Source organism: Callospermophilus lateralis, chromosome 5 (genome assembly GCF_048772815.1).
Source record: "Callospermophilus lateralis isolate mCalLat2 chromosome 5, mCalLat2.hap1, whole genome shotgun sequence".
Classification (NCBI taxonomy): Eukaryota; Metazoa; Chordata; class Mammalia; order Rodentia; family Sciuridae; genus Callospermophilus; species Callospermophilus lateralis.
Window position 1 is genome coordinate 138,803,627 of NC_135309.1, and position 26,045 is coordinate 138,829,671.

At 31.9% G+C, this 26,045-nt stretch overlaps 1 protein-coding gene across 2 annotated transcripts in view; it reads right to left on the bottom strand.

The window, feature by feature from the left end:
- The window catches only part of Cdh9 (cadherin 9), a 94,021-nt gene extending 79,109 nt beyond the window's left edge, over positions 1-14,912 (bottom strand). Inside the window, exon 1 of one of the 2 annotated variants that reach the window (XM_076856179.1) lies at positions 14,685-14,912. In XM_076856179.1, coding sequence (XP_076712294.1) covers positions 14,685-14,912 — 228 coding nt within the window. The remainder of the gene's footprint in view (positions 1-14,684) is intronic. The other variant, XM_076856180.1, reaches the window with a different exon arrangement.
- Positions 14,913-26,045: the final 11,133 nt, after the last annotated feature.

Consider the following 26,045-nt stretch of genomic DNA (forward strand, 5'->3'; position numbering starts at 1 on the left):
GATGGTATCAAATTGAAAAGCTTCTGCACAGCCAATGAAACAACAGAGTTGAGAGACAACTGATGCATTGGGAGAAAACATTTGCTAGCTACTACTTCAAAAGAAGCCTGATCCAATAACAAGTTCAACATAAAACTAAATCTTCCATCAGAAAATTAACTGAATGCACACTTTTGAAAAGAAGACGTATAAATGATAGAAAATTATATGAAATAAAGTTCAATAATTTTAACCATCAGGCAAATGTAAATTAAAATTACACTGAGGTTCCATTTCAACCCAATTAGAATGGGTGACATCAAGAAAAAATTAATAAATGCTGGTGAGAATGTGGGGGAAAAAAAATCCTTAACCACCGTTGGTGGGAATGTAAATTGGTATAGCCACTATGGAAATCAGTACGAAGATTCCCCAGAAGCCTAAAAATAGAACTACCATATACTTCACTATTCTACTCATAGTATTTCTCCAAGAGTTAAATTTACCTTATTTTAGATATACTATCCTACCCATGTTTATAGTAGCACAGATTCTAAGAACCAAATTATGAAATTAGCCTGTTTGTTCATAAATAGATGACTGGATGAAGAAACGTGGAACATATGTACAACGAAGTTTTATTCAGTCATAAAGAAGAACCAAATTATGTTTTTTTCAGGAACATGGATGAAACCAGAGATCATAGTATCAAGCAAAATGAGACAGACTCAAAGAAAAAAATTATGGTACATTTTCTCCTCTATGTAGAAGATAGAAGGAAAAATAAATAACAACAAAAAAGGTGAACTCTCTGAAATTAGAAGACAGACTAGTATGATAGGTGAAGGGAAAGGTGGGGTAAAGATTGGAGAGTGAAATTGATCCAGTTATATTTTATGCATAAAAAATAGTACATAGCTATAAAAATATAAAATGTTGTTTATCTATATAATTAACTTTTTTATATGTTAGTTTATATAAGTTTACCTTTAAAGAGTCAAAATTGACAACACACCCAAACACACATGTTTATTAAAACTGATAACCATTGATCCAGATTTATGTATATTCACAGTGATTGTTCATTATTTAATAAAATTATTCATGACTGTATTTTCTATTTGATGCAATATTGCATAATAATTAAAAACTATTTTCTAGAAAATCACCTTGAAAATTACCACAATCTTAGGTACAAAAGGCAGTATACACTTTGTATCGGCCTTATGATTAATTGATTCAAATTTTATGGCAAGAAAGAAGAGCAGAATCAATTTATCACCTCATAGTCATAGTTATCAATGAGTTGTCAGTGTATGTATTTCATACTTTTAAAAATATTATTGTTCACTTCCCTAACACTCCACTACTCAAATACATTTAACATCTCCTTGTATGCCAGAAGAGAAAGCATTTATGTTCTTTACAAAGGACATGATTTTATCATAGTCAATCTATGGTTTAAAACTACTCAAAATCTTCTAGTTGTCTTTTTATTCTCTAATCACAAGTCTTCACATTTTCTATCACTGCATTTGACTTAAACTTCAAGAAAACAGCAAAGGATGTAGTGATAATGGCTGACCAATCAATCAGGACATAGAAATAAATCTAGTGAGAAAAAAAAATTTACAGGGAATATGTGACACCATTTTCCTGTCCTTTCTAAAAGTTCTGTTAGAATTAATTGAGTGTGTGCCTTGTCTGGATTTCTTTCAATCTCCCTAAACCTCCTAATGAATTGTCAGTGAATAACCTCTATAAAGTTAATTCTAAAAGGTTGTGCACCCTCATAATCTGTTGTCTTTAATTTAGGGCACTCTTAACACAGTGTCTTTAGATTGATAATAGACCTTGCTATGTGATTTTTGCCTATGGTGCATAATCAGACAATTATTTATTATTTAATAAATCGATTTGTGATATAGTGTATTTATGAGAAATATTAAAAATTGCTTTTTATTTTAGTGGCCTTTCATTTTATTGTTTTTAAGTGTTTTCCTGACTCTATAGTGTAAAAAAAAAACTTCAATATTATTTTGCTTAAATTAATTTTGAGGTATAATGGGTTTATTCAGTTATGAGAAAAAGTTTTTGTTAATTTTGAATCATTTTTTAAATTTATTTTTTAAGATTAAAATATTTTATGACAAACCTTAGACTAAATGAAATATGATTTAGATTATATTTGTCATACATGATAAAAAATAATTCATAATATATATATAATCAATTTTAAAGTTCTATCATTAGATTAAGCCATTTTGATTATTTTCTTACACACACAAAAACCCCTTCACATACTTAGGAATCCAACTTTTCACGATTATTTGTTATGTTTACTGGGTTGAGCATAAAAATGGAAGTGAAGTTTCTTTCAGAAATTTGTAAATTAAAATCATTTTCAGTAAGTAATATTTCACTACTTTAAAGGTGTCTAATTTTGCATTTCTTATTAATACATATGAAAAATATAAAGAAAAAAAGTGGAGTTAATTTAGTAAGTAGGAACATTTAAAACTTGTATTTCCACAAAAGATATCCACATAATTACTTTTGAATATTGGTCATTACTCAAATACCAACGAGATATACTGGTGAGACAAATATATATATATATATATATATATATATATATATATATATATATATATATATATTCCCCCCCCAAAAAAAATAGGCCTTTTACTCACTAAAACTAGTGACTGTGGCATGTAGATATGCTTCAATGTTTGAACTGCCAAAAGGTAAAGATTAATAAGGAAAAACTGCATATTTGTTTTGATTCCAGCCATGTAGCATGGTTTTGGTAATACTCACTCTTGATATTGGTAATAACAATTCTTCACAGACCTCTCTCTCTCTCTCTCTCTCTCTCTCTCTCTCTCTCTCACACACACACACACACACACACACACACACATGATTTATCAGGAGAAATGGTGTAGAAACCAAGAAAGTGAGAAAGGGGTACTTTACTGGGATTTAATTCTGGACATTCAAAGAAGATCAGGGACCCAGGAGGCTGGATATAGCAAAATAAAAAAGAAAACCCCAGTGCCATTGCTGGTCTGACTGTGTGATCCACACCTGACCCCCTCTTACCTCCACTCCAAGCAAAAATATTGGAGGGATAAGCCAATTAAAGAAAGTTGCATTTAAAGGAGGCTTGAGGCATGTATGCATACAGTGAGAACGGAGATCAAAGACACTTCCTGACTAGCCTCAAATGCATGCTTCAAATTACCAGAAGGAAAACAATAACAGACAAACAAAACAGGGAAGAATATAAGCAAATAAGGGAAAGAAGTAAGTTCTACATTAACACTATTTCTTGTGTTATGCAAAAGACATATGTCTTAGGTGAGGAATCACAGTCAGGATTCAGGACCCTCATAGAGGCAAAAATTGAAAAGAGAAAATCCAGGAATGGAAGAAGTCACAGAAGCGGTGGTATTATACGTACAGTGTAACATGCAGCTAATGCCTAAACTAAACATGCAGAGAACAGGGAATGTTGTGGGGTAAGAAAAAAGAATCAGAGATATGGAATAGCCTGAAGACTGATACCTGAGCAGAGATTTTAGCCACTCCAGGTCCTAGGAGAGAAGACTAAAGTTCTACTTAGATGAGGATGGTAAACATTTTGGAATTTGCAGTGAAACACTAGAGTGTGATAATTTGTGAGTAAGAATGATAAACTTGACATAAAGGTTATATATATCACAAGACTAAACACATAAACAAAATAATAAGCTGTCTTTAAATCTTTAATACAAAACTTACATAACATCAAAGAAGCCTACAGTAATTATACTGCCTACTGAATCAAAACTCTACATTCTTCATAGGAAGATAACAGAATATAGAATCCCCACAATATATAATTTATAAAGGTCAGTATGTAAAGAAATAATATTCAACATAAATAGAAACAAAGAAGACCCTGATGCTGGATTTAAACAGAAAAAAATCTTTATAATAATTCACATAAATATATAAAAATATAATAAGGCATAATAAAAGAAACGATAAATATATGAGGAATGTCATAAAATATGTGAAAAGTCAAAGAGATGAAATACAAAAACTAGAAGCAAAATATTTAAAAAATCTGAAATAAAAATACAAAACAGTAGATTGGATATAAAACATATAAAAACATAAATCTGAAGACAATGTAATTAAATTATCCCAATTTGAGCCCAGAGACAAACTGATATTTTGATAAATCTACCCAGTCTTGAACTATGGAATAATATCTCTTGTCTCAAATCACTTGTATTTGAAATTTCCAAAATGAAGAAAAAACAGTCGCAAAAATAATAATTTTTAAATGTTTATGTAATTTTAAAATTTGATGAAAAACAATTTACAGAACTAAGAAGGCCAGCAAATTCCTAGAAGAATAAACATGCACTGTATCTGGGTATAAGAAAAAAACAGCTGAAAACCACAATTATGAGCAGAAACATAAAAGCACCTAAAGAAGCATGTACATTATATATAGGGCAACAAACATAAGAATAATGATTGAGTCTTAAGACACTGTAGCACAACTGTGGAGGCTAAGGCAAGATCCAGAGTTCAAAGACAGCTTCAGCTACTAAGTGAGTCCCTAACAAACTCAGTGAAACCCTGTCTCTAAATAATATATAAAAACGGGCTGTGGTTTTAGTTCAGTGGGTAAGCACCGGTGGGTTTAATTCCTGGTACCAGCCCCCCCACCCCAAGAAAAATATAATGATGGACTTATTATTTAAAAATAATAGAATCCACAACAAAAGGCAGCAACAATATAAAATGCTATAAGGAAACTAAAATGGTCAGGTTAACATGTTTCTATAGTCATTAAAATATCTTTCAAAAAATGAAAGTTAAATAGAATATTTTCAGATATACAAAAGCTAAGAAAATTTGTGCATATATGAATAAACTGCCAGTTATATATCAAAGATTGCCAAACTTCACAAAAATGTATAAACCAACCATAAACTTTTGCATTTCAATAAATCATGGTAGCTTTTTTTCAAAGACAATTATATAGAAAAATGTTGAGAGCTAAAGGATGACAAAAGATAAAGGATACAAACACATGCCTCAGGTGAAATGAAATAAATTTAGTAGTGTTATTACAGGTAAAGGGCAGAATTTCATAATGATGAAAGACCATTTAATCACAAACTCAAGAAAGATAATTGGATATACACCTAATAGTTGCATAAAAATAATTTTAAAAATAGACAAAAGTAGAAAGAAATTTAACAATGTAGGTTTTAAATTTCTACTCCCAGTAAGAATTGAACAAGGAGATAAAAAATTACAAGGACAGATAATTGAATATTAGCATCATATTTTCCTAAGACTAAGAATATTAATTATAAACTATGACCAATAGAATAAACCCTACTGTAAGATGATTATAATTTTTCATTATAAAACATTTGTTTTTAGAAAAATTAAGAGTATCATTTTTTCAAAAATTGCTTAAACACAAATACTGTATATCTTTTTTGGGTGGGGGTACCAGGGACTGAATTCAGTGGCACTCAATCACTGAGCCACATTCCCAGCTCTATTTCTTATTTTATTTAGAGACAAAATCTCACTGAGTTGCTTAGCTCCTCACCTTTACTGAGGCTGGCATTGAACATGAGATCTTCCTGCCTTAGCCTCCTGAGCCTCAAATCTGTGATCATAGGTGTGTACCACAACACCCAGCTACAATGTATATCTTTTTATCATACATTTGCAGAGTCACTATTTGCCTACTAATCTTGAACTCATCTTTGTCCCTTTGTTTTTAATGTTTATTTCTGAATATGATAATTTATTATAATCACATTCCTAGAAAACTCTGAATTTGAAATAAGAGTATTTACTGTATGAATTAAGCTAAGTATATATTAATTGCATATTTTTTTAAATATTTATTTTTTAGTTTTTTTTAGGTGGACACAATATCTTTATTTTATTTTATATGGTGCTGAGGATCGAACCCAGTGCCTCACCCATGCCAGGCGAGTGTGCTACCACTTCAGCCAAATTCCCAACCTTCAATTGCATATTGAGAGTGACTTCAAATACCTCATATACTTAGTGTAAAACTTTGACAGTTTTAGAGTACCTTCTTTACACCATTTCCATAAATACCAGCACTTCAGTTCTGTGGTCCTTAATTGTTTAAGATTTGCTCAGGACAAACTTCAAAAGGTTTGTGTGAGTATAGTTGAAACATTTTTATCTGGAACAAAAGTCTTTGTTCTTTGGAAACAGGAAACATAATGATTCCTAAACAAAAGGAGCAAGCTTGCATACATTATTAATTGAGAATAATTCTAGTGTCAAATTAGGCACCATAGAATTTATTAGTGATTTAATCTTAGTCAGGAGCAGTGGTGTACACCTGTAATCCCCACCACTTGGAAGGCTGAGGCAGTAGGATTACAAGATTATAGACAGCCTTGGCAACTTAGCAGACCCTTCTCAAAATGATAATTGTTTAAAAACAGGAACTGGGGATCTTGCTCATAGGCAGAATCTCCTGGTTTGAATTTCAAGTAATGAACACACACACACACACACACACACACACACATACACACACACACACATGCATGCACACACACACTCTAAAACCTGAACAGACACTTCTCAGAGGAGGACATACAATCAATCAACAAGTACATGAAAAAATGCTCACCATCTCTAGCAGTCAGAGAAATGCAAATCAAAACCACCCTAAGATACCATCTCACTCCAGTAAGATTGGCAGCCATTCTGAAGTCAAACAACAACAAGTGCTGGCGAGGATGTGGGGAAAAGGGTACTCTTGTACATTGCTGGTGGGACTGCAAACTGGTGCAGCCAATTTGGAAAGCAGTATGGAGATACCTGGGAAAGCTGGGAATGGAACCACCATTTGACCCAGCCATTGCCCTTCTCAGACTATTCCCTGAAGACCTTAAAAGAGCATACTACAGGGATACTGCCACATCGATGTTCATAGCAGCACAATTCACAATTGCTAGACTGTGGAACCAACCCAGATGCCCTTCAATAGATGAATGGATAAAAAAAAGTGGCATTTATACACCATGGAGTATTACGCAGCACTAAAAAATGACAAAATCATGGAATTTGCAGGGAAATGGATGGCATTAGAGCAGATTATGCTTAGTGAAGCTAGCCAATCCCTAAAACACAAATACCAAATGTCTTCTTTGATATAATGAGAGCAACTAAGAACAGAGCAGGGAGGAAGAGCAGGAAGAAAAGATTAACATTAAACAGAGACATGAGGTGGGAAGGAAAGGGAGAGAAAAGGGAAATTGCATGGAAATGGAGGGAGACCCTCATTGTTATACAAAATTACATGTAAGAGGTTGTGAGGGGAATGGGAAAATAAACAAGGAGAGAAATGAACTACAGTAGATGGGATAGAGAGAGAAGATGGGAGGGAAGGGAAGGGGGGATAGTAGAGGATAGGAAAGGTAGCAGAATACAACAGTTGCTAATAGGGCATTATGTAAAAATGTGGATGTGTAACCGATGTGATTCTGCAATCTGTATTTGGGATAAAAATGGGAGTGCATAACCCACTTCAGTCTAATGTATGAAATATGATATGTCAAGAGCTTTTAATGTTTTGAACAACCAATAAAAAAAATTTAAAAAAATTAATAATACTACACAGGAATACAATGAACATTAAAATGAAGTCGGAAGTTTATAATTAATATGCAAAACATTAATGTGCTATGTTAGTGTATTGATTAAATGCTAGTGGTATAGAAGAGTTATAAATTTTCTGAGGTACAATTAGCTAATATATTCAAAGTCTTAAAATTCTTATTTTAACTTTAAGAATTTCCATTTCATTAATTTAAATTTATATACAGTAATTTATAATATACAAATATTTTTAGTACAAAACCTTCACAGATATGTTTGTGCGCACATGTATGTGTATATGTGTATAAAATTAGAAAGAAACAAAAAAAAAATTTAACATATATCATAGCTTATTTCAACACTTTAACAATATGCAAAAATGTAGCATTATCTGAGAAAGGCAGGAAAAAAGTATAAGAAACAGAAAACTCACAATATTAAAGAATATATTCAGAATAGAATTAATATTTAAATATTTTAATCTTCTGTGGTATGATTGTAGTTATCTTAGTATTTTCATCCTTTTTAAAAATTTACTGCACATGATTTTTCATAGGTAATATATATTGTTTTATAGTGATATATTTTATGGTTATAAAATAATAATGACAATAATAATATCTGATGTTCTTGTGTGTAAATGTTTTCCCCATTATTCCCTCTAAACACTTCTAGAGGCAGTACTACTTCTGCTATTTCAATTCCCTTTCTTCCTTTTAACTTTTAACTTTCTTCCTTTTAACTTCCTTCCTTCTTCCTTCCTAATGAGTAATAGTGGATCTGACCCTTTCAAATTTGAAGGAGAAGAGAATATTGTAATATTATAAATAGTTCAATACTAATGAAACCAGTGACGCTGTGATGAAAATTTACACATATAATTTGGTAGTCATACTAATAATATTTTGCCACTTAATATTTTAAAAATAGTTTCACAGTTATTTATATTTTAACAATAAATAAAACAAAAAAAAAGTTCACTTAATTTTTAGAATCAGGTGTATGTAGGAGTACTGCAAATCCTAATTCAGACCAAATTGGCTTTGTCTTATTTTTAAATTCTACTTACTACTTTAAAATAATTTCTATTAGGAATAGTGATTATTTTTAGTAGAAATCATTTTAAAGTATGTGATATTTGAGACAATATGGGAAAATGACAGGGTGTGAATGCATTTAGGGACCTAGAAAGTAATGAGAATAAGGAGGGAAAATTACAAGAACAGCAAAAACTAACATCATTTGCTGAGAATGTCTGAATTTGCTGTTGCATATAATGGGGAAAGTGAATGTATTTCTGGTTAATGTTATCTAATTTTTTTGTTTTGTTTACCATAGTATAATCTCTCAGGATACTGATTAATAAATACCCACCACCCCAAAAAAGTTTTAAAATACCATCTAAATATTATTTTTGAGAAAACAAATGATGTTAAACATTTGAGGAAAGGAAAAAAAATCCATTTGGGTCTAAAGCAGATTCAAGTACACAAATTCTAGAAGAAAATAATGAAAGATAGAACACAGTGACCGAAATATTCCATGACTATGATTTTTATAATCTTACCATTCTGTGGGAAAATACTAGCTAGGAAGAATGAGGATGAGTTTTCTTTAGTGATACCCCAAGGAAGAGATTCTGGAAAAGGGATCAATTATTCAAGATTTGGTGCTATATCAGTTATGTCTGGAAAGCTAGCATCTTTTCATACAATAAATGTGATCTGTGGACATGATGAAGAAATAGATAGGTGCATGGAAGAAGAAATATTTCATGCTAAATAGAACCAAGGATTAGGGGTACATAGAACATAGGTGGGAACATGTGAGACCATTGAACACTTAATTCTATTTAAGTAAATTTAGATTGATTTTCTATAAAATTACAAGAGATAGGTATTATTAAAAAACTGTTTTAGAATAATAAACTGTATTTAAAGTAGTTAGACAAGAGGTGTTTTAGTGCTTCACTGTGAAGAAATAATATCTGAGAGGAAAATATGAAAATCACAATGATTTTTACCCATAATACAATATAAATAAATGGCAAAACATTACATTATACGCCATAAATTATGACACTTATTATGTCATTTTTTAAAAAAAAGAAAGAAAAAGTGGGTAATATGTTTTTGAGAATTTAAAATTAAAATATTAGTTTAGTGTGCTGAAATGCAGTGGTTGGTCTGGTAAAATGGTAATGCAGTACTGTCAATAAGAGTATTGGTAGTAAATATTAGAAGACTGGTTCAACTTTAATTGCGGATTTTTAAAAAAATGAATGCATATTATTTATTCAATTAATATGTCAGAAGTAATGGTAAATTCTTTACTTATGCTGGTGTTTTTTATTTTTGCATTACAATTCCTACACCATTGGACTATAATTTATCATATCTCTGATTATGGTTTCTCTTCAGATCTTATAAATCTTTCGCCTTTTACACGCAGATTTTTTTTAATAGAACTCAGTGTGAAACAAATCTTTGTAGACTATCCCTTTTTTTTTTTTTTTTTCGGTTCTGAGGAATTGGGAATTGAACTCAGGGGCACATGACCACTGACCCACATCCCCAGGCCTATTTTGTATTTATTTAGGAAGAAGGTCTCACTGAGTTGCTTAGCACCTTGCTTTTGCTGAGGCTGACATTGAACTCATAATCCTCCTGCCTAAACGTCTGGAGCTGCTAGGATTACAGGCTGCACCACCGGACCCAGCCTTTATAGACTATCTTGGGAGTCTGGTTATAAAGGGCTATAATGTTTAGTATTTTCGTCATGTGTTTTGAGTTTTAACCAATCAACGTATAAAGAGAATTTTGAAATATGATGCACTCACAAATAAAAAGTTGCTGCTACATGTACTGCACCATAAATAATGACATTCTAAAACCTTCATAAAAATATCTTATTTAGATTCCAAAAAGTAATATAATATACCATTAAAATCATCAGATTTCCCTTAGTAAATTTGAGGCTTTATTTCAGTCTTTGATTTCTTCTCCTCCTAATACTTATACACATCAAAGTGCCATATCTTAAAAGCCTAAGAAAAAATTCCCAGTCATTCCAATATATTATATATGCTTTAGGGATATATTAGTATTTACTGCATGTATCATCATGAGAGAGCATGAAAGAATCATGTGAATTTTGATACCCAATCAAATACAAAGAAGACTGTACCCTTTCTCCCATTTCATATTTGTTACCTGTGTTTCACAATGTTTTCAGTGACAACAAAATCTATTATAACCAAATATACAGCACTTGATCAATGATAAACACCCCTTTTATATTTTCTGATTATAGTCATAATTATTTCAGTTATGGAATAATGGAAGTTTCTGAAGTAAATCTATGAGGACTTCAGAACTCACTCTGTAACAGAGATCCTATTATATTCTTATGGTGGCTACTGTAGGCAGGCCATTGACCACCACACTCCCTGTCCTGAACAAAACTAGTTCTAAATACATATGTTCAAATTAAAATGTAATAGTCAATTAAATTGATATAAAAATTTAAGGAATATTAACATTTTCTTTCAAGATTTAGCGCTATATCAGTTATGTCTGGAAAGCTAGCATCTCTTCATACAATAAATGCGATTTAGCAAGCATACATTTAAATCAGAGTGAAATTCTGTCCAATTCTTAATACTGGACATATAACTTGATTGTTGATCCATAATAACCAAAAGGTCTTTAGGATCTTGTTCTAATGTAACAAATAATCTCATGCAGACTGGGTATGTAGGTCAGATGTAGAGCACTTACTTAGCTTATGCTAGGCCCTGTATTTTAACGCAAGCATGCATGCACACCTGCATGCGCGTGCACACACACATACACACAAAAAGTACATGTAAAGATTCTTCAACAAAAGAGTAAAATCACTTGCCAAACTTCTTGCTAAATTTTATTCATTTCTGTCTTGTTCAATATTATTATTCTGCATAAAAATTTCAATGAAATGTCTCTGTTCAGATAGAAGATGAACTAGATGGCAGTTGTGACTTTGAAATTGTTTTGGGTAAGAAATAAAGGATTCTCTCGTTACATAAAAGATTATTAGTAAATCTCTGATACATTAGATTAGGCATTTTTCCTCTGCTTTCAATCCCACCTTCTTAAATTTGTTTACATGAACATTTTTATTGAATCCTCCTGCCCACATCAGCAGATTCTTACAAAAGCCTAGAAAATAGCAGAATCTTAGAATAAAAGAAATTTTAATAGCAATTGATTTAATATAACAAAAATATGAGGGTTAGAAAACTAAATGACATAAATTCTATACTGTTTCAAATGCCACAATCAGGAAAATCTTGTAAGTTGCATATTTGTGGGTGTTCATATATGTAAAGATTAAATTTGCTGTTGTTATTTTGTTTATTCTTTAATTGCTTCTTTTATATTTATGATGAAACCTTAGTTTCTATTCCAACTATTTGTTATTCCAACTTTACATAATTTTATATCACCTGTAAATAAATGTTTTGTTTTTAATTTTCTGTGTTACCTAGTATGTACAAAAACTGAAACCAAACTATAAAATTATAAGAAATATAATATAAGAAATATAATTTTTTTCATTAGAAACTTCCTGTCTCTTTCCAGTCCTGGTGCGTGGTGAATTTGGCATGTGTAACTTCACAAGGCATAATGCCTCCAGTGCAGTAGATTCTGAAGGATAAATGTTTAGTTTACCAGGACAACCAGCAGCAATATGGTCACAGACACTGTCTTTGTGGTGTTCGAGAGGTTCAGTCTTTACTAGAATTCATGTGTTTCTCTACGTTCTGGGTCAAGGGCTCTGTTAGCTTCTGTATAGGCATGTAACTAATGAAGTTAAAAGTAATGAACACAGGGTAGGCTAGGGTGAATAAGCTCCTAATAACAAAGGCTCCGAAGTGGTTAGTATCCCACTTCTACAGTGAACTACATATGTAGTAAGGGCAGATGTAAAACCTGGGTTCTACACCCAAACTGAGAAAGAATTGGGTGTCTTATTTTGTTGAAGACTTTTTCCATATATGTAGATTTTACATGGAAAAAATAAAAAATGAACATATATGTTTGGCTTAATTATTCTCATTAAATGGAAATTCTCATAATTATAATGCGTTTTCTATTTTTGGCTTATTATCTGTTTGTTGAGGTTAAAAAGACAAACAAATTACACATCTTAAATTTGTTCATGGGTTTAAAAAATGTCACTTGGCTAAAACAAATGATAAAACATTTTAAGAAAAGTAACAAAACAGATTTGTCACCTACTTTTAGTAATCATTTGTAAGAGATTATACAATGTATTAAAAATAAGGAAAGTAGTACCTAAAGATTTAAAACATATTGTGTATTTTAAGTTGTTCATGTAGCAATGTGGTCAACATACAAATTAATCAACTCATTGTTCAGAAGGAAGCATTTTTGTTTTCAACTAAAATCAAATGCTTGTAGTAGTGCCTTAACAGTCTTGAGATTATGAGTATTTCTTTTTATCAGTGGCTATTTTTCTGTATCTGTGAGTCTCCAGGGATGAAACTATTTCTGTAGTAAGGCCCTGTGATCTGAATGTGTCCTGTATACACTGCCTTAGAAAAAGAATCATAAGGCAATTTCAAGTCCTTAGACACAAATGTCTGCTTGTTGAACTGGAAACGTCTTCACGTTAGTTAATAACTATGGTGTGAAGAGTGATGTTAAATGAGGGATGCTGGAGGATGCCATATGACTAACCTGAGGAGAAATAACAGAGAAAAAAGCAGCCAGTGAACTGAAGGGTCAAGTGAGATGACCTATGGGACCAGAGGAGATATATCAAAAGAAGTGGAAAAATGGGCTTCTGGAAAGGGAGGCTGCATTTGAAAAGCATATTGTCCACACACAAATGAAGAAGTAGACCAACATATAAGCAATTTCACAGAATAAATGCATTTCTGGTTTAATATAGAAAGCTATAACTCTGTGCTCTCAGGTACTCTTTTATTTTTTTTTTTTATTTTGGGATTATTCTAATGTATTCACCTGGTGTCAGTGAGTCGATAGTCCAATTATTAGAATTCCATCTAGGATTTTTGTTCAAGAATCAAGAAAAATAAATATGTGGTCTGTGTATAATGTTAGTATTTATGCTTACTCACATGCTTATTCTCATAATTGGGTAAAGCCTCAGCACTGGGAATAAATCAAATATAATCAGGGTGAAAAAATGAATTGTCCTGAGTATAGAATTAATAAAATTGATAAGAAATGACAGATAGGTTGTGCCACTAAAGAAAAAAAAATAAATAAGAATGAATTGACAAAATAGGTAATACATGAAAGAAAGAGAAGGATCTTTTTAAACAAAAAAGTAAGACATGAGGAAGTGAGTTATACATTTTCAATTACCATTTGTTATTGGTTGCTGATGAGAAACCATTCATGTTGCTGCTATTAACATAAAGGTATACTTCCCTAAAGATAGTGTCTTCTTTCGCCTTCTTTTGTCTTTTCTTCTTCCTTTTGCCTTTAAACTTTTAGTCTGGATTACAGTCAGGAAGTAGTTTAGTCTGATATTAAGATATGGAAGCATCTAGAAATAATTTATTTCTCACACAGAACATGCTATTCTTATGATGAACTAGTCATCTATAGATACAACTATATTTTAATAATGTTATGGTATACTAAAATTGTGATTTGTTTTTCTTATATAGCAGTTATCATAATTTTAAATAACATTTCAAGGAAAGTGTTCTTTAAAATGAATACATATAGAATCAATTCATATGTCGTGATTAACACTGAACCAAGGCCACACATGAGCTATATTATTTTGATTTTTTTTTTCAGATAGTGATATAAAATAGGCATGTGAATACATCACATTCCACATACTACCTTTCTGAAATAATCTGCAAGAGCATGCTTTTCAAACATCATATTTAAGAAAATTTTTTTCTGAATAATTATTAGTTGTGTGGAAAATAAATAAACAGCTATCACTTTCAAGTTTTGGAATTCTCATATCAAAGTCCTTACCTTGCCTACATATTGTGTGTCTGTACCTGTGTACTCTTCCAACAAGAAGAACTGATTCCACATCCAGCCACGCTTGGTGCGACGAAGCATTTTACCATCATCTTTTGTCAAGCTCACTATCCTCTGGCTGGGTAAGTAACTGCTACCGTTTTCTTGTAATGGGATGGTGTCAACTGTGTGCAAGATGTAGGTCCAGATGAATAATGGTAGACAATGGTAAGTCCTCATTATCTGCTACTTCAGAAGGATGTCAAATTCAATGTATTGTCTGTATCTCCTGAAGAGGAGGGGAGAAAATGGTTTTACTAAGCTGTGTTACACTTTCACACAACCTGTAGACTAAAAATCTATTCTGATTGCTATTTAAGTTTATATATAATTTTTCTATTATAAAGCAGTGAGCCACAATTAAAAACTCATATAACACATAGATAATTAGGGAGATATGGATATCTTCTGATATATACATATGGATAACTAAAGTAAACTAAATCCAATCTAAATGAATTCAGAGATATGGGCCCAGCACAGCAGAAAAGAGAATGGAGACTGGCAAGTATTGTTATAGATGTTTGCTACAGTGCAAAACTATCAGCTCTGTCCATCATACCTATGTCACTTAATTCCCAAATCTATTACTTTTAAAAAGGTATGATTTATAATAAAACATATACATGATTGCAAAAACACTCCCCAGTAAAAGAAATCCTAAACCTCATCATTTTCTGAATCTGAAATATCAGTGGATAATAACTGTCATTCATCAGGGCTGTTATAGCTAATAATAATCTTGAGAGCTATGGGGTAACTGGCAAATTTACCCACAATCAAGTTAAAATTCTTTAATAAATATCCAAATTAACAACTAGTACTTAGAAAATATCTTGTGGGAGGAAAAAATATCTAATCACCACTACTGCAGAACATACCCAGTAGTGGGTATATTGGCCATGGTGAAATGAAAAGTTAGCAGCAAGAGAATTTCAAGGAAGCTGATGCTTCACTTATATAAAACACAACAAATTCCTTAGTTGATTACACTGGTTACCCTGATTTCTTCCCATAGGAAAAAATGATTTTGTCCATTGACCTTGATAACCACATTTGCAGGAGACATTGAATATCACTCTAAATGATCTGTGGTATATTTTAACTTAGATGCACCCTTCATGCAGACTGTAGGTCTTTGAACAAAAAGTCTATCTGTATTAACTGGATCCAGACATTCAGGCAGGAGTCAAGTTCCCATAGGCCTTGCCAAGCTAGAGTAAGAAATTCACATTCATTTCCAGTGAAATGAAAAGCCGTTTAAAGATTTTTACATAATATATTTAGAAAAGATCAATCTGGCGGTTAAATAGGAAATAGCCTAAAAAGTAGGAAAGGGATTTGGTTAAGGGAGAGATCAATTGGAGTCTGTTGTTCTAGTTCAGAAAGGAATGAGCACAGCATACAAAGAAGTGTTTTGATGTGAAAGCTGATTCTCTACTATAAATCCCTTTGATCCTTTAATATGGCCACACACATACTACAATTTTGGAATTCTTTAGTTTCTCATAGCCTTTACCTGCAACTGTCTTTGAACCATGTCCTCTGGTGACTGGAGTCACTTTACCCTCATGCAAAAGGAGACTGAAATTCTACAACTTTGTAAGCATCTCCCATGGATTTCCTTAGCCAGTACTTATTAGATGCAAAAGTGGGAATACCCACACATTATTTATTTGCAAGAATCCCCTGCAAAATCATGCTGAACCTGGAAATCCGACACCTGTCTTTGGCTTCTTTTTCTTGGTTGTTCTGCTTTCTATCCATTCCTGCTTTCCTATTTCTTCCTTTTGGACTGAGATGGTCTATCTTGTGCTTTCTCCATCACTGTAGTGAGAAAGAATATAACTTGCTTGATTTTTTATGTTCACAATTAGAGAAATTTTACTTGTGAATATATCATACTGTAGTCTCATTCATATCTGATTTATATGATAATAGATGAGTTTTGTGACTTGACTACAGAGTTACTAATGAAATGTCTTAAGATACTTGGGACTTTGGGGATAAAATGTACATACTATACATGTGGAAGTCATGGAGGAGGGGCTGTTGTGGAAATATAGACTGAATGTTTGCATCACATCAAAGTCCATATGTTGAAATCCTATCACCCCAGATAATATTATTAGAAGGTAGGAATTTCAGGAAGTGATTAGATTTATATCAGGCCTTAAAGATGCAACCCTCATAATGAGATTAGTGCCTCTACAAAGACATCAAGGAGCCCAAATTCTTTTGTGACTGTCAGCTGGGTAAGGGCACTATAAGAAAACTGCAAAATGCAAACCAAGAGAGTCCTCATCATACCCCAGGTCTGCTGGCACCTTGACCTTGACTCCTCATTCTCTGAAGCTGTCACAAATAAATGTTTGCTATTTAAACTATTCATTCTATGACAAGTTGTAATAGCAGCCAGAATCAATTATGACACAGTGATATTACTCTATATGCACTAACCTGAAGTTTCCTTTATGTGCTTTAAAACTTGCCTTTATGCCAGGTATGGATGCAAACAACTGTAATTCCAGTGGTTCTGGAGGCTGAGTGAGAAGGACTGAAAGTTCAAAGCCAGCCTCAGTAAAAACAGCACTTGTCTTTAGACACTCTGACCTTGATCTTAGTTCATCTAAGTATCTCCTTCTCGTTTCCCTGTTCCTTCATAATGTTCTCCTTTTTTGAAAAGTCTCTAAAAAAATCTTTCAAAAGATAGTTTACCACATTATAGTTTCTTTTACTTTTCTTCTACCCTGTATGTTCTTCACATTGTTTGTGACAACTTTTAATATCATTTTTATTTAGTGTATATATGCTTATTTCTCTTAGCTACAATGTAACTTATGTGATATGAGATATTTTGTATACATCTGTGTCTTGCATAAAATAGTTGACAGATATGTGTTAAATTAATTGGTTAATAGATTAATGCTAATATAGATACCCCCAATTTGAGTCCAGTATTCTATTTGAGATTGACTTTGTATTCTGTTGCATGAACAAGGTAATAAATAAATGGGAAGAATTTACCTAGGAGAAAATATCTTTTCTGAAAGAATGGGGCATGTTTTTGCTTCCTATAAAAATGAAAAAAAATCTTCAGTGATATGATTAATATTCACAAGAATTTGGATCAAATGTGATTAAGTATGAACGTCTCTAGTGATTGGTATAAATTATAGAGTGTTTATATGAACTTTACATCCCCTTCATTAAATACCTTTATTTTTCTCATAACTCTTCACATATTTGTTTCACATTTAGGGAACATTAGTACAGCTCTCTTGTGGCTAATTTAATACCTGTACATTCCTTGGCTCTTAGATAAAAGTGCACATTTTAAAAGGTTTTCTGCTGCTTTTGATTTTAAAGTTAGCAAGCTCTTATCCCATGAGGTTTATTAAAAATTCCTCATAGTCTTTATTCACTCAATAGCAACAAGCTGACTACCAAAATTTCTATGCTTAATTATCTCTATCAGCCTTAAATACTTTGCATTTTAATCACGTTTCTGTTGATAAATAAATACTATCAGATGCATGATGAAGTACAATATTTTAAATTTGGATTAACTTTGATTTTATAATCAGGGAATTCACTGCAATCTTGTTAACTTTCAAAACTGAAAATTGTTTTATTATTATTCCCTTGTTCCCTTAATTATATTAAATTGCATTTAAAAGAAATGTTTTTTTGGTTATTTATGAATCAAGAAAAAATATTCATTTTTGTAATTAAGTAGATTGTTTAGCATATAAACAGCACATCTAAAATTAAATTGCATTCTTTCATATTCTTTTCCTTGTAAATGCACGTTTGTATGCTTTTAATTCAGATAAGGTATTTTATTCCTATTTTTAGGCAAATTTTCTCAGATGAAAGGTACACATAAAGCAAGTGTGTGTGATTAATTTTGCTGTCTTATCATTTTGCTGTTTGTAATCAACAATGAATTTTCACATATATTAAAGTAGTGATCTTCAAGAATAGCTTTGATAAAGAATCATAAGACATATTACATCCCTGAGTTTTTTTTATATTTTAATATGACGTATCTCAGTTTTGCAGAGTTTAAGCAAAACCATTTCTTTACCTGTAATTTTGTGTCTTGGAAAAGTTTTGCATATATTTTCAGATTATTTGATTCCTGTAATCTTCCCAACTCTCTTTTCTTTATCTTTTGGATCATTTGTAGAAAAAAGTCTCACAACTTAAATAAATGATAAATATATAAAGAACATATTCAGCCAATATGTGTGACACCAAAATTATGGATCTTTTAAAATCAATAATCTTTTTATAGGAAATATGTTTTTAGAAAAATGTTTTTCATGGTAATTGATAATTGTGACATTTATTATGTAAATATATATATGTTTGTGTAAATATATATACTTATATATATATTTCATTATTAGTTTATGTTTATTTAATATATACATATTTAAGTTTCCTACAATCAGTTATAGATTTTTTTTTCAAGAATGTTATGCCTAACACTGTTGTTCTATAATTTATTATCTCATTTTTATCTAAATAAAGAGCACAAAATTAGTTCAAGGAAAACAATATTATTTTGCAGAAACATAGGCTTCCAGCATCATGTGAACAGTCTTTATTTGGTACATCAATGAACTTCTTGATTTAAAAATTTAGTTTTTAAACCTTCCCTAGAAAATTGACAGCATAAACTAGTATGATAAGAACAGTTGGGAAATAAGGTTTTAATAATAACTTATCAAAATAACAATAATGGCATATTTGTCATAGAATATAAAGAGATAAATGGAAGGATAGACTCTAAAAAATGTACTAAAAACCATTGCCAGATTCTGAGAAAAAAAATCATTATCTATGATAGTGGAACTAGATTAAAAAATTAATAATCTATAACTTTCTATAGCACATGGAAACACACATCCACTTTCAATTCAAAGGACATAGGCCAACAAATTTTCTCTAATACTAACCCCACTGCCTGAATAAGTATCAAGGAATCAAAATTTACCTTTGTTCCTACCACAAAAATGTGCTTTTTGAAGGTCACAAAGTTTCTATTACATCAGTTAAACTAATGCAACACAAGACTGTAACAACCCAGGTGAAAAAGAAGAAAGCTGAAAGGGGTATTATATCATATACATTTTAATTTGGATATATACTGTGTTAATGGTTTTAGCTAGTGTCAGAGATGGAAAGACAACTGTTAGGACAGCAACAAGTATAGGTTTATGGCCTGCTTAAGAAATTTGGTTAACAAAACAGAATTAGCTTGGGGGAAAGTAGAATTTGGTATCATCTCAAGTAAATCTGATATTTTTTGTAAATATGTTCTTAAACAATGAAAACTAGAAAAAATATTTTTTCAAGTTGGTGACCCCAAAAATATAACATGCATTAAGAAATCAGGCTAAATAAAGCCAAAGGTAATCCACATCCAACTGGGCAAAGGTAATTCAATGAGGAAAGGACAGTCTTCTCAACAGAAGGTGTGAGAACAATCAGGCAACCATGTGCAAGAAATAGACAATTAAAAGCTTATCCAGAAAATTAAAAGAAAAAAAAAATTTCTTTAAAAGTTAATCTACATAAAACCCTTAAGCCTTTCACATCAGTTAAGTCAAAATAGATCCCAGATAACAAATTTAATATTATGAAGTGTAAAATTTCTGAAATAAAAAACAGGACAATCAATACCTCAGTGACCTTGTGTTTGGTAGAGTTTTAGATATAGCATCAATAATATACTTTGGTGAACACTACAATTGATAAGATGGACTTCATTAAATTAAAAAAAATCTTCTATTTTAAGGGAATAAAATTATAGGCAAAGTTTTAAATAAAATATACATGATACAGGTCAATTATGTAAATATATTTTAAAAAATCCCTGAAATTCAACAGAAAGACTCAAAAGAATTAAAATGTGAACCAAAGGTCTAAAAATTATCTGAAAAGATACATCAGAAAAATGGAAATACAGTTGGAAAATAAGCATGCAAACATTCTCAAAATCATTGGCAGTTAGATAATTGTATTAAAAGTGCTATAATATACATATAAGAGTGTCTAAAATACAAATGTCAAATGCTGGCAAGGACGTAGGAATTATCCTTTATTGCTGGAGAGAATGCAAAATGGACCAGGCAATTTAGAAAACTATTTGAAGCTCTTTTTGTTGTTGTTGTTGTTGTTGTTGTTTTGTTTTGTTTTTACAAAACTAAACTTTGTTTTACCATGTAACACAAAAGGCACAGTTCTAGGTATGTACACAATGATGGAAAAAGAACTCACACCCAGAAACCTGTATATTAATGTTTATCTAACCTTTACTCATAATCTCTCAAAACCAAAAAGAAAGAGGTGGCTAGGTGGCTTGCTAGGTGACTCGCTAGGTGGCTTACTAGGTGAACAAGTATAAACATTGTGACATTTACTAAAATAGAAAGTTATTTAATGATAGAAATGAGCTTTTGAGTCGCACACACTCACAAAAGTGAGAAAACTTAAATGCAAAATACTAAGTGATAGTCTCTAGTCTGACAAGGCTACACACTTAATTATTCTAATTCTGTGCCTTTCTGAAAGAGTTTAAACTAGGAAACCCTAAAATCACCACAGTTTCCAAAGGTTGTGGAGCAGGATAGTAGGGCTTAGTAGGTGAAATACAGGAAAAGTGTTGGGTGATGAAACTTTTCTGTATAGTGGTGAGTTCCAAATTGTGCATTTATCAAAACTCATAAAACTTTACATAAAAGTTTGTGAAGAGAAAAAATAATGTAAACAAGTTAAAAGATTAAAAAAAAAAAAAAGAAAAAGAAAAAGGTGTTTTGGAGATGAAGACTTGAAGAACAGTCCCAGATAAAATGCACACTGTGATGTGAGCATTTAGTTTCATTACAAATGGGTGAAACAGACTCAGTGAAGGCAGTGAGAGGGCAAAATTCTCTTGCCAGTAAGTTTGGAAATTAGGGGCATTTCAGAGTAGGTAGAAAATGAATCATACCTATGCACTGCGGTGTAGTTAGTCGAGTTGTTTTCCACAGAATGTGGGCTGACAATTCTCTTGCTGGACCTGATCAATTAAGTAAATAGATCTTAGATCTTAGAGTCAGGCTTCTTAATCTTGTTTTAATCTTCTAGAAATTCACAGATAAGAGAAAGAAGCCAGAATGATCTCTTTGTATAAAAGTAGGAGTTATTAATGTAAACTCATTATCTTAATATAGATGGCTACATAGTGCGATATTTAGAGATGAGTGTGTATGTGTGAGGTTTATACAAACGTGCATATTCTTTGCTCTGTCAGCTGTGATGGCCTAGAAAGAACAACACACAGTACCAATATATCACCTATAGCTCAGACCTTCGTTTCTAATATCATTTTCCAATAAAAGAAACTAGGATTCAAAGAGAAATGGCTGATTCTAGTACTAGATCAAGGAATATACCAGAAATTACACATTCTCTCTCCCTCCCTCTCACCCTCCCTAGCTTTTCTTTCTCATACAAAATAAAAATATATATTAATGTGGGTATGTTAAAAGAAAATAATGAGTGGATCCTTATGGATGAAACTAAAATTATCTGAGTAATAGAATAAAAAAAAAGAAGTATCATAACCTAATAGGTAAAATAAATACTCATAATTTATTGACAAATTCATTTTGATATAAATGAGTAATTAAGTCTTTAAGAAATAATTAAAGACTCAGAAGAAGAGAAGAAGCTTTCTAAAGATGGATTCCAGTGATTTCTGTACATGTTCTGCTTTCATGGAGGAAGAACATAAATGCCCACTTTCTAAGCATGGCATGCACTTAATAGCTTCCTTATCAAAAGGACACAATAGAAATTGGAAGAAACAAGTACCTCTACTTTAGAGAAACTTGACAAATAGCAGGTCAATCAGATCATTAAGACCAATATCAACAAAGCTAAATAAAGGGTTCAAGGACCGTTGATATGAAGAGATGAAGAAGCCACTTGACCTATCTGAACCTCCTCCACAAGCACTGATCCCAATCTAATTAGAGAAAAATATCTGAAAAATTTCAATGGAGTAGCATCTTACACAGTATATGAACAGTACTCCTAAAAACGTCTAGGCTATCAAAGGCAGAAAAAACAAATTATCTTGTCCCGGAGGAGCCTTAAGTGACATGACTCCTAAATTAAATGTACTATCCTAAATAGAATCCTGGATGCGACCTATGAACTAGGAAAATTTGAACAACCTGTGGACTTTGATAATTAATATATCAACATTCTTTCATCAACTATAAAAGCATACCATGTGAATGTAAAATTTGAAAGTAGACACAAATGGATGCAGGATTTTGAGTACCTAAACTATCTTCTTAATTTTTTGATAAATCTAAAATTATGATAAAAATATGTCTACGCAAGAAAAACAAAGCAATTTGAATAGTGAGAAGTATGGGGGTAGATACTTGTTTTAGTCAGCTTTTCTTGCAGTCACAAAAAGACCTAACAAGAACAATTTTAGATGAGAAAAAGATTATTTGAGGACTCACAGTTCCAGAGGTCTCAATCTATGAAAGGCCAGCTCCATTTCTTGGAGCTTGAGGTGATACAGAACATCATGGTGGAAGAGTGCCATGGAGGGAAGGGACTCAAAACATCACATCAGAAAGCAGAGAGAGACTAAGCTCAGCTCACCAAATATATACTCCAAAGACACACCCTCAGTGACCCCTGTCTTCCAGCCCTACTCTATCAGCCTAAAGCTACCACCTCATTAATCCCGTCAGGGGATTAATTCACTGTTTAGGGTAAGGCTTTCTCAACCCAGTCTTTTCACCTGTAAACCTTCTAGAATAGTCTCACACATAAGCTTTTGGAGGACACCTCATATACAAACCATAACAGTACTATTATTTTCAGTACTGTGGTCAAAGAAGGCCTGTTTAGTATGGTGACACTAAAGTAGAAAGCCCAAAGGAGATAGGGAACAAGCTGTTAGGATTTCAATAGGAACAGCTCTGCAGAGCAAAGACCCAGTACAAGGCACATGCTTGACTGCGAGGTGGGTGAAATGATATTTATGGAAGAAGACCTTATTGAAAGGACAAAAGAACACCTATAGGCAAGTGAACAAGAGAAATATAACAATGAGGTCAAACTGGCAGTAGGCTTCAGAGTCCTTAAAATCATATACTGTTTTCACCTTCAAGAGGGTTTGTGAAAGAGTAGGATCATGATGCAAGTGAAATGTTGAATTAGTAATTCTGGCTGCTATATGAAAATAGGACTTTACAGCATAAGGAAAAAGGTAGAAAAATGATAAAAATGGATTTAAAATAAAATAATCTGTTCAAAATAAATCATTAATTTAATTTAAAAAACAGAAGTGGAGAAAATAGTGATAAATTTATGACTTTGTCTTGAACAGCAAATTAAGTTGTCATTTACTAAGAAGAGCCACTAGATGTATTAATATGGTTTTATGTGGGAATGGAAAGTCAAGTTTTGTATTTAATTATGTATTTATTTTTAAATTTGGTTTCAGTGTTTAATCACTGAGCTACATTCCCACCCCCTTTTATGTTGTAATTCCAACAGGGTCTCACTAAGTTACTTAGGCCTCCCTAAATTGCTAAGGCTGGCTTTCAATTCACTATCCTCCTGCCTCAGCCTCCAAAGTTGCTGGAATTTCAGGTCACTGTGCCTGGCCAAGATTTTGATTTTTAACAGTGAAGAGCCATGTGTTCCATTTAACACCTACATCAAGGTAATCAAGTATTTATTTGACATGCAAGTACATATCATCACTCAAATATGTTTTTGAAAAGTCAAGTCTGGAAATTATAGTTGTTGGGAGTAGAATAATAATAGTGTAGTCCATCAGTATATTCCACAGTTGTTGAAATTATCAAAATGGTTGGAAGTATACAATAAAAACAGTAATAAAATTTTATTTACAATGAAGTTGAGAAAATATACATGGTAAAATGAAAGTTTGATTTTATGAGATTCGATATTAGCAAGATACTTCAGATAAAATATCCGGCAAAATATTTTATCTAAATGCCTCAACAAAAAAACAAATAAGTATAATATTCAAATAAATAATAATAATAACTATATTAAATATAGTTATTAAAGATGAAATAGGACAGGCATAGCTAGATGAAATAGGAAAGGCATAGCTCTTTGTATAAAGAGGGAAACTAAAATAATTATTTGAATATCATAAGTGGAAAGGAAAAATAACTTGAGGGGTTTTTTTTCAATGTAATTTAACAATATACACCAAAAAAAGATCTTTAAATTGTTTACAATGTTTGACCAAGTAACTTAAGTTTTAGAAAGTCTACTAAGAAATTAGTAATTTGAGAGATATATTTATGTAGAAGCCTGTTTATTATATCACATTTTATTATTAGATTTGCTAGAGTTTTTCCCCTTCAGATCAACTCCAAGCTCTTCTTTACTTTCCTCAGTGTTACAGGAAATAAACCTCCAAGAATTGAATTTGTTGGCCCAGGACTCCTAAGTTGGTTTTCCAGAACAGGAAGTGCAGGCAGGATATCTAGGGAGATGATAGGGGTGTATCTTTTCCTCCATGTTGCATATCTGTGATTTGATTGCTTTTCTATGATGTGAGCCACAGCTTTTTACAGATGACACTGTGCTAAAATAACAAGGTACCTTTTCTAGGATAATGTCAGCACCAATCCTGTGACTTTCATGCCCAAGATGGGTAAGAAGGTTTTTTGCCATTAAGGATTCTTGTTGGCAGCATCCCAAGTGTTCCTTCCCTCAAGTATGGCTGCATATTCCACTAAACCCTTCCCCCGTATTTCATTTGAGTACATCACCAGTTTTCTTAAAGCTCTCTGTTGAAAATGTCAGGGGAAGGATGAAAATGAAGTAAATGTCTAAGAACAGAAAGGTAAACAAATCATGCCAATTTTATGAAATATATAAAATCATTCAGAAATTTAAATAGTTATTTCTTCAACAAATATATCTGAAATGCCTACTTGTTTTCTAGGCATTTTTCTAGGTGAACACAATGGCTGACTTCTAGAAGAGTTTATATTGTAGGAAAGTAATCCATATACATAACAAGGGAGTGTTTATAACATATCTCTGAATAAAGCATGGCCATTAGAAATCATTTACTGAATAATATTTAATCTCCTGAGAAAATGAAAGAAAACCTTGAATTTATATGCCAAACTTTTAATCAGTGGAGAAAGCTATAAATGAATTTTCAGCCTGTGGTTTCATGTCAACTTTTAGCTCAGAAATGAACATCAGAGGCTGGCAGATGCAAGTTAATGAGTA